The 9,882-nt window shown below is 35.6% G+C and overlaps 1 protein-coding gene across 2 annotated transcripts; it reads right to left on the bottom strand.

Annotated features, from left to right (window-relative positions):
• Positions 1-1,292: 1,292 nt before the first annotated feature.
• Positions 1,293-8,723, bottom strand: LOC104093727 (probable dolichyl pyrophosphate Man9GlcNAc2 alpha-1,3-glucosyltransferase). Of its 2 annotated transcripts, XM_009599524.4 has the most exons (6): positions 8,187-8,723; positions 7,908-8,091; positions 7,699-7,806; positions 6,578-6,739; positions 1,960-2,212; positions 1,293-1,853 (listed from the first exon to the last, which is right to left on the bottom strand). In XM_009599524.4, the coding sequence occupies exons 1-6, from the start codon at positions 8,582-8,584 to the stop codon at positions 1,414-1,416; spliced, it is 1,545 nt and encodes a 514-aa protein (XP_009597819.1). In that variant the 5' UTR covers positions 8,585-8,723; the 3' UTR covers positions 1,293-1,413. The 2 variants fall into 2 exon arrangements, with proteins under 2 accessions (XP_009597819.1, XP_070051257.1); XM_070195156.1 differs by lacking the exon at positions 6,578-6,739.
• Positions 8,724-9,882: the final 1,159 nt, after the last annotated feature.

The raw sequence follows: 9,882 nt of genomic DNA, 5'->3' as shown, positions 1-9,882 counted from the left end.
CACACGTTCACACATACAATTAGTCAATTACAACGACTATAGCAGTAAACCAACTGAATCCCTCAAAAAACTAGAAAAGGAGAGACAATGAAACAAACACAAACTCCTCAATGACTCCCGCCACAAATATATCACTTGCTTGTGATTTGTAGCCATTTCCCGAAAAAAGGAGAGGGTGGATACAATTTAGCAAAAGGAGTAACATATTATTACCGCACATATTATTCGTATTGTCATTAAGTTCAAAATTCTGCAAAGCACTATATCTCCATTACGTCATATGATAATATCAATCTGAAGCCATAGCACAGGATTTTCAATTGCTCATAAAAATGACAAACAGTTTTTCCTAGGAGATAAACATTTTGGATAGAGCAACTGAGCAAGTGAGAGAGCTTAGGCAAGTAGTTCTTACGCCAGTGTTATCAAAGGCGAAAAGCACAAAACAGCGATAACGCCTCGCGCGGGCCTTAATGAAAAAATGTGCAACTGGAGAAAAAATAAAAATATGTATATGTAGTACAAGACCAATAATTATAAGCATAAATAACAAATATATGGACAAAAAAATTAAAAAAATAATTATGATAAAGTGTAATATCAATTATTTAGTGTCGCCCTTTCAAGATTACATTCAGGAAAAGTATGCCTTAGAGCCTTGATACGACATTGAAGCGCCCGTAAAGCAAGGCAAAGCGCTCAACATGTTTTGAGTTGCGCTTCAGGGTTTAAGCACGCCTTTGACAATACTGCCTTACGCTCACCAAAAAATAAAATAAAATAAAATAAAGGAGAATTACGAACTTGATATCCATCCCTCTACCTATTCTATTCGTTCTTATGCTTTAGTTACACAAATATTGAAGGAAAGACCAGCCATGACCATGATCAATGCATTGGGGAAAGGTTAATTCAATTAAGGGGTACTCGTTTCTTTCTATCACCAAGTATCTGATCTCTTTGAAGCTAAAACGTTCGTCACCAAACATTTCACTTTAGACATAAGAAAACAACGTAGAAAACGTAGTTAATCATGTCAGACACAAGAGAACCACTTACTGGATATCCATCCCTCTTATGACATTCAGATAACAAGCATACCCACACAAAGGTGGTGCAATCATAGAGAGCAGGAGTAGGGGTCAAAGAAATAAAGGTAACTCGAAAACAATGAAAACTAAGATTAGGCCCAATCAAAATCCACATGAAATGGGCTAAAATAGGAGAGAGTGGCCTCCTACTAGTTCTTCTATGCTCAGCAGTACAAGATAAATCACAAGTGTTCCGCAGACTTGAAATTATAAGCATCTTTCATATTTGAAAGTGAAACTAAAATCTTTCATTTACAAATTCTCTGTCAAAACAACTATATGGACCCTTCCAAAAATATACTCCAAGAAAATCACCAAAGTACTATATATTTTTCTTTTCTCCAACTGTTTGACTAGAAAACTTCAGAAACTGCCATTGTTTCATGTTTGTGTACATAAAAATAAAAAAGAACTGAGAGAAGCAGAGGAGCATCATTACTGCCTCAGAGAGGAAAGGGTACCTTCTTGGTGGAGTTACCATCAAGTAAACAATATGCAGAAGAATAGAGCAGGCGATGAGAAAATATTTTAAAGTTGTAAAACGAGAGCGGGTCTCCCTTATGTCTTTTCTTTGAACAGGCGCATTGTACAGGAGGACGAAGAGACCATATAAAGCAATATATGGAAGAATCAGTTCATCACGCCTTAGAAGAGGGAACATAGAGAGCAAGGCAAAATATGTTAGCCAGCGAAAAATAAGAGGCTCATCTATCGCCAAGAAGCTTGCTGGAAGAAGAGGCAGCAGAATAGATTTCTCGTGAACTGTAATTTGGCCAAAAAAGCATCATTTAACGTTATACTGAAAGACGCCAATCACATATAAGTAGAAACACAGGCAGATAAGGGAAACAAACTAATTTTTTTGTACCTTGAAATGAGAAGAAGTAGAATGATAAAGCACTGCTGAGCAGTCCAAACAGAAAATTTCTTCTGCTCGGCGCCAATATTAGCAGCAGCATTGAGGGTAGACATGTGGAAACAGTTGAAACAAGACTAAGCATCCTTAGTGCTTGCGTACTGAACAATCTCTTCCACTTCACAATGACTGAAGTGGTACACCAAAAGTTAGCCACGTAATCCTCATATATGCCCCTCTCAAAAGGAGCTAGGCGGGAGAGAACCTGCATCAAGTATCAAAAGAAACTGATTAATAATCTCGCAGATGGTGATGGAAATCTTTGTCAAACAAGATGGACAAGGACTCAACCCTCAATCAAGTTGGCAATTTCTATTCAGAAAAGTAAGATATAAATATAATCAGGTTACAACTTTAGGGCCATTGTGACTATGAGAGTGTATTAGCACTGTTAACAATTTCCCAAACAACTTTTTATAAACTAAAAGGTATAGCTCAAAATTCCTGAAGTTCAATTATTTACTGGTCATTGTATAAATTTGATAACCCAGGGGTGCCGCCTAGCAGTCAATGAAGTAGGATGAAAATCATGGAAGACCAAAGTTTAAATCCCAACATAGGCAAAAAGGCTAGGTGATTTCTTTCGATCTGCATAACCCTTGGTGGGGAAAGTTACCCGATACTAGTGCTGGTGGGAGGTAGTAGGTAGCCGGTGGAATAGTCTAGGTGGCGCAAGCTAAACAGACATCACCATTTTCAAGAAAAACATAAATTGGTAAACGGCTTCAATGGTATGTTAACTTGACTTTTGTGACTTCTGTGCGTTTGATTTTGACATGAACTAAGTGGGTCGAGAGGATGTCGAATGGAGTATCTACCAAGTTACAAGAGAGACAATGCTTGCTCCTAGTAATCACAACAGTTACGTCTCAGTTTAACTTTTAGTTCTTTAATGTTTTCATGTATTATCCACCAAATCCTCCCTGCGAACCTCAAGAAAATACACCTCAGACAGAGAAACTCACCAACTAGGTGAACTTTCATGAGAAATCAGAAGGCAAGAAGGATGAAACAATCAGCAGAAGTTTACATAGACAAGTAAAACCTCAAATCAGTAGCCCCTGTATATGATCATCTTACTAGTGTTCTCATTCACTCAACCTCTTTTTGGAATTTTCCTCCTGTACTTTACCTCTAAAAGGTTGTAACTCATCTATCTAATATAAGAAAGCCCACTATATGCTCCTACTATAGTCATTCTCATTCTCCTATATTTTACGGATAAAGAAAAGGAAGAATGTAAACAGTAGTTATATAAATGATTAGTCGAAACGGTGGGTTAATACGGAATCTCCTTATTTCTATATTTTTATTCATGGAAACAATATTGATTATAGTATATAAAAATGGAATATGTGTAAAAATTTTAGTTGTATAATTTATGTATTACTCTGTCCTAATTTATGTGTCATACTTCCCTTTTTAGTTTGTCCAAAAAAGAATGTCGTACTTTCTTATTTGGCGAAATACATAAACGTCCCCTTTAAGTTGTCATCATCGATGAACTGAACACCACAATTGAGGCCATTTCCAGATAGACACTTTATTTGTTCACAAAGGAAGATCAACTAAACACCTGACCATGTCAGCCCACATCGCGTGAAATGGGACATGAGTTGCCTACCTAAAATTAAGTTTTTCTCTTTTCTTTTCCTAAAATAATGTGGACCCCACCTAATTTTCACACCTCCTTCTCCTCCAATTTTATCCTCCACCAATCGACACCCTCCTCTACCCTAAATCACCTCTGCCTCCATTTTCTCGTGCTTAATTTCCTTCTGTTTCATTCCTTTCCACCATACCTTCACTTCAGTATACAATTCAACATACACTAGCTGGTTGAACAGAAACTACTTGCTAATACAACTCTTCAATATATTTACTGGAGGTTTACATTTTCTCTGCCCCCTTCAAAGAAAGACAAGATTTTGAGGAAATCACAAGATCCAAAATCAAGATCGGTTCAAGTCAAAGAATTATAAAAGAAGAGAATTTATGATGGAGGTTTTGTTCAAGATTCAGTTTTTTAAATATCAATTATCAATTTGTTAGTTTCAGTCTATCAATTTGTGGGAATTGGTTCTTAATTATCAATTTGTTGGTTTTAGTCTATTATCTTTTCGCCGAATGCATTTTATTCTGGGACAATCTGGTGGATTTGAGTAGAGGGGACGGGCAGAAGAAGAAGAAGGAGAAGGGGGGAGGGGAAAGTGGGGAGCGCTAGTTTAGGAAAAGAAGGTTTCTTTTTTTAGTAATTACATGTGTCAAATTCTTATGGTAAAATTACACGTGTCATTTTTTGATTGGTCCATTTGACATGTCATTGGCAAGTGCAACTCATGCATATGGTCTGCTGTACTCGGGTGTTTACTTGACCTACTTAATAGCCACTTGAAGTGTTAAAATGAAAAAGGGTTCAGTTGAAGTATTTGTCTGATCGTTGAGGACAACTTAAAGGGGTCGTTTATGTATTTCGCCTTCTTATTTGGAAGTAATTTAACTTTAAACTTCTTAATTTACCCTTAATGAAATGAATTATAGCTACACATATGTAAGACTTGTTTTAGACCACAAATTTTAAAAGTCAACCAAGTCAAACAACACCACATAAATTAGGACGAAGAAAATAATATATGTATTAGTTATAGTTTATATAATTAACTCTTATAAATCTTGTATTTACGAAAATTTCCCTTATAACTTTAAGTTAGTGTTTGTGGGTTCGAATGTACACAACAATGGTCGAAATCATTTGATACCATGTAATGGAGGGTAAGAATTAAGATTTATGTCCTCTTATGTGTTATTGTTTTTTGTTTTGTTTTTTTGCTAAAATGTGTTATTGTTATTTTGGATATAAACAAGTTGGCGTCATGGAATATTTTGATAGAAATAAAAAATAAATAAAATAGTAACTATAGAGTATCAAGTTTACTTACCTTTCAACACTAACTCAGTCTTCCTTATTCGTTTATTAGATATGACTAGAAATCAATTGTTCTTTTTTATATGCAAATTCCACCGTGGGCGTGAAATTACCCCATCTCAGCATAAGTCATTCCCATCCCTACCCTTCTGGGTGGTATGGTAACATCTGCAGTTGCCACTCTAACGTCATTGTGAGGCACTAACATTACTTCTTTTATAAAACCGAAAATGATATTTAGCGCAATAAAAAACTGCTAAAGCATCTTTAGTATGTAATTAAGAATTTATAATGTAATCAATATGGATAATCCTGAACTGTTTTACTGTACATGCAAGTTCTACAAATGCAATAAGCAAATTCAAGACAATAAGGTAAAATCATTGTTTTAAAAGCAAACCTCTATCTGCAGGGATATAAACCCTAAGGAAAGAGGCGTGACAGCCTAGAGTTTTAAAAATGCATATATTTAGTACAGTGATACTATTTCAATAAGAAAAAATACCAAAAAGGGTTAGAAACAAGATAATGCTCATCATTGCTAAAGAATCTTTGTTAAATTTTTCTATTGATAACCGAGAAATTCCCTTGGGCCCATGGTGCACGACAGAGGCGGACCCATGTGTATGGGTGAGGGGTCACCGGACCCCGTAAACTTCGGCCGAAATCCCGTATATATATATATACGTATATATCTTGAAAATGGTTAATTTAAAGCAGTTGGCACCCTGAATACTAAAAAGGCACTGGTTGAGCAGAATAATGTGCCCCCGTCGCGTAAAAATTGTGGGTCCGCCTCTGATGCACGATTCGAAATTCAGTGGATAATAGGTCCACTCTTCTACCCTTTGCCATTAAAATACCAAGCTTTTGTCTGTGGCAAGGTTTGAACCCGTGACATGCACCTATTCCACACATCACATCACGTGTTGCGCTCTTACCACTAGACCAAAGCCCTAGGGGAAAAAGAATCTATGTTAAATTAAATAATTTTTTACATGAAATTATTCTTTTCTCATAGAAATCAATTAAATGGCAAAAAAATTATCAATCTTAGAAAGAAAAGCTCCATTTTCACATAAACCTAGACACTAATATTGGCATCGTGACTTTCTTTTGCTCTCCCCTTTTTCACCAAAAGTTAAACTTAAAGCAAATGTTTATGATAAGATTGTTAGATAGTAAAGTGTAAAATACTCATATGTTCATATAGTGTTAATCTCCGATGTCACAAACATAGCTATACACATTGTACAATGTGCCTATAAAAAGATATCGTAAGACATAAGAATTCATGTCTTCACCCAATTCTTTTCCCATTTCGCTTTTTTCTCAAAAAGATTTTCAACATAAGTGTATCATCTATTTTCATTATTTTTTAACAAAATTGAGGCCAAAAGGTTACTTGCTTAGGCTTTTGCTTTACCTCAAGCAATTTCAGCTCGCCATTCACCAAGGCAAGCCTTAGCACGAGTCCTGAAACTGTATTTTGAAAAAGCAAATATAATAATCGTAACTCCTCCAACTATTAACTGAGGAGATTTTAGGATATTGGATGTCATCTTTCAAACCAATGGAGCCAGTAACCCAAAGCACGTAAATCATGATTCAATGTACTTGTAATTTAAAGCACCATTCTTTTACCTCCAAAGGTGCTTCCAAAGAATAAAGATATGGCCACCAAAGAACAATGAACGTTCCTAACACCGCCAAGCCCAATTTCAAGACCTCAAGAAAAGGATTCTGCCGCCTTAAGCATTTACCAAAGAGATAGCCAAAAAATGCAGGTGCAAAATAGGCACTCATCTGCATAAATCATGATCTGTAAGTAATATTTGATAATACATCAGAGCTAAGAACCACACATCAATAACTTTAAAGAGTAACTCCCAATAAACCTAGTAGATAGTCAATCATGATAACAAACCTTTGGCATAAGTTTAAAATCACATTAAGTTACTCAAGCAAGATATCATAAATTCACCATCAAACTTAAAAGCGCGTAGCTAAATATGATTCCAAGTAATTATTACCATACAATTCAAAGCATACTTTTGTCATTACCATACCATTCAATTTCGTACAAGGAGGTATACTAAGTATGAAGATTTTGATGTGTCAACCAGTCAGCTTGAGGACATATAAATGTATTCAGATCTATCAAACTCATAAATGACCCTACTTCCTCTCCTAGGCAATTCTGTCCTTTTCATCTATGGAAAATGACTCTACTTCCTCACTTTAGCAATTTTGTCCTTTTCATCTCTCGAGAATGGCCCCACTCCCTCTCTTTAGCAACTCTATCCTTTTCATCTCTAAAATTGGCTTCATATTGTTAGAGCCCCACATTGGTTGAGGGTGTGAATGGGTTCTCTTTACGTGGTATTGGATAATACTCACCTCATAAGCTACCTTTTGGAGTGGAGTTAGGTCAAAGATCCATTTTTTCCTAAGACATACGGGATACTACCAAATATAAATTAGCATAGCCATTCAGTCACCACTCATAAATAGCTTTTCCACCAGAAATGAAAAGTAAACGTGAACACCCACAATTTGGTACTTCCTTTTTTTTTTTTGATTTTGTACCGGGTGTCCGAGTCTCTTTGAGCCCCGACTAATCCCGGGGGTGCACAGGCCCTCGGCAAGGAGTTTCCCGCAAGTGACAATTTGGTACTTCCTTATACAACTATACAAGAAAAGATATGCACAAAGTACATATTCAGATTTGCTTTGAGGTAAATATGCACAGACAGATATATTACCTGTTTATGGTTAAGAGCAAGAGTGAACAAAATAGAACCAAAAATGTCTCTATCAGATAGGATTGCAGAAACAGCAGCAACAGTAAACCCCAAGCTAATACAATTATACTGCATCAAAGAAATTGAAATCAAAAATCAAAGCTTTCGAACAAATGAACAAAAACTTCAAAATCTAAGGGGCAAATCACAGGCCACGAGAGATATAGTACCTGAAAATGACCATGATCAATCAATATGAGACATGGATTCAACAAAATCATGGCAAAGTGCCACATATTACCACTTTTCGGCCCGTCATGAGTACCAGAGTAATAAACAGTAACAAAATAAATAACAGCGGGAAAAAATATTAGGACGTCGGATAATAACACTGTCCACCGCATCAACAATTTTCTGCATAAAAAACACATCAAATTCTTTTATTATCTCATCTTCCAGTAGATACTCCTAAAAAACCAGAACTTTGATTTTAATCTGCCACGTCATACCCAATATAAGACTCGTAGCCACGGGAAGTGAAGAGTTCAACTGACTGTGGATCAAAATATCTGAGGAAGAGACCATGAATGTAGCTTTGGTACGCTGTAAGAGGAGGGTAATCAAGACCCCAATATTTCAGATCATTGACAGTACTATTTTGGTACCATTCTTTAACCGGGAGATTGAGTGTGATCTCCATCCAATGACGCTGAGCTTCGTAATCTCCGTATTTGGGAGGAGTTCCAGCGCCTGAATAAGGGTGGATTGATACTGCTACTCGGACTAAAATTGCAAAGAGAGTGATGCAAACGAAGGAAGCTGTAGTGCCCCTTTGAGTCAGAAAAGACCAGAGGTTGGATTCGGAATCGTCACTTGTTGGATACGTTGCTTTTTTCTTCTTCTCCATTTTACTCTGAGAGATTTCACCGGAGAGAAAAAATATAGGAGCTTAATACTCAATTTGGGCGGAGACGGAGAGCGCAATCGGTTGGCGGAGGGGGGAAGAATTCAATCACCCCGAAAAGGAATTCGGGCTGCTCCTTTCGTGTAAATAAAAAGGGACGGACTTTTGTATAATGAGGGGGAAGTGCACAGTTAGCTGTTTAGCCACTATTTAAAATGTATTTAATCTTTAGCCGGTATTTAATAAATTTTTATCCATCCGGATGAAAATACCCCTGTGCTAGACATGAATATTGTGTAAATATAAGGACATAGTGTCCTTAACTTCATGAATGATGTGTAAATATTAAGAACAAAGTGTCCTGTATATTCACCTTCCTTTGTTAAATTTTAGGACATCATATTCTTAACTTCATATGTGCTGTGTAAATATTAAGGACATGACGTCCTTAACTTGTATTTGCACTTTCTGTTGTTAAACTTTAGGACTTCATGTCCTTAACTTCATATGTGCAGTGTAAATATTAAGGACATGGTGTCTTTAACTTCATGTGTGCAGTGTAAATGTTAAGGACATAGTGTCCTTAACTTTATGAGTGTTGTGTAAATATTAAGGGCATGGTGTCCTTAACTTCATGAATGTTGTGTAAATATTAAGGACAAAGTATCCTGTATTTATACCTTTCATTGTTAAACTTTAGGACATCATGTCCTTAACTTCATATGTGCAGTGTAAATATTAAGGACATGACCTCCTTAACTTCACGTGTGCAATGTAAATGTTAAGGATACCATATCCTTAATATTTACACAGATTTACCCGTATACATATATATTACGAGTCTTCTTTAATTTCTTAATTTCGTAACTTATCAAATATCATCACATAAAATTAAACAAAGAGAATACTAATTAGTATACATATTATAATTTAAATATGTGTTTACTTTTTTAATAGAATAAAACTTTATTTACTATTATAAGGATTAGATTTGCCATCTTAGTGCTTTTAATCCATGTGCTATTCATTTTATTTTGCATTTATCCCTCAAAAAATAGCAAAAATTCTCGCATATTATTTATTGGAAAAATAAAGTAACAGCGACGCAACAATTAATCAATGTTAAATTTTGTATGAAAATTAAATATTCTTAGTATACCAACCAAACAAATCCTACGCTTATTAATATATGTAAATTAAATAGGTGGTATCACATTATCTTCGAATTTTCTCTAATTCGTTTTTCATTATCTAACAAATCACTTGGATGGGAAGACAGTAGGTTGTTAATATCCCAACTG

Source organism: Nicotiana tomentosiformis, chromosome 2, assembly GCF_000390325.3.
Source record: "Nicotiana tomentosiformis chromosome 2, ASM39032v3, whole genome shotgun sequence".
Classification (NCBI taxonomy): domain Eukaryota; kingdom Viridiplantae; phylum Streptophyta; class Magnoliopsida; order Solanales; family Solanaceae; genus Nicotiana; species Nicotiana tomentosiformis.
The sequence above is the reverse complement of the archived record's forward strand: the minus strand, read 5'-3'. Positions and strand labels throughout refer to the sequence as shown.

Bases quoted from the DNA above. Each gene is read 5' to 3' on its own strand.
- LOC104093727 (XM_009599524.4), bottom strand. From the start codon at position 8,584: ATGGAGAAGAAGAAAAAAGCAACGTATCCAACAAGTGACGATTCCGAA. The intron at 7,807-7,907 runs GTACTATATCTC...TCTTTGATGCAG, and splicing joins TTGATCATGGTCATTTTCAG to TATAATTGTATTAGCTTGGG. The intron at 6,740-7,698 runs GTAATATATCTG...TGATTTATGCAG, and splicing joins TTGCTCTTAACCATAAACAG to ATGAGTGCCTATTTTGCACC.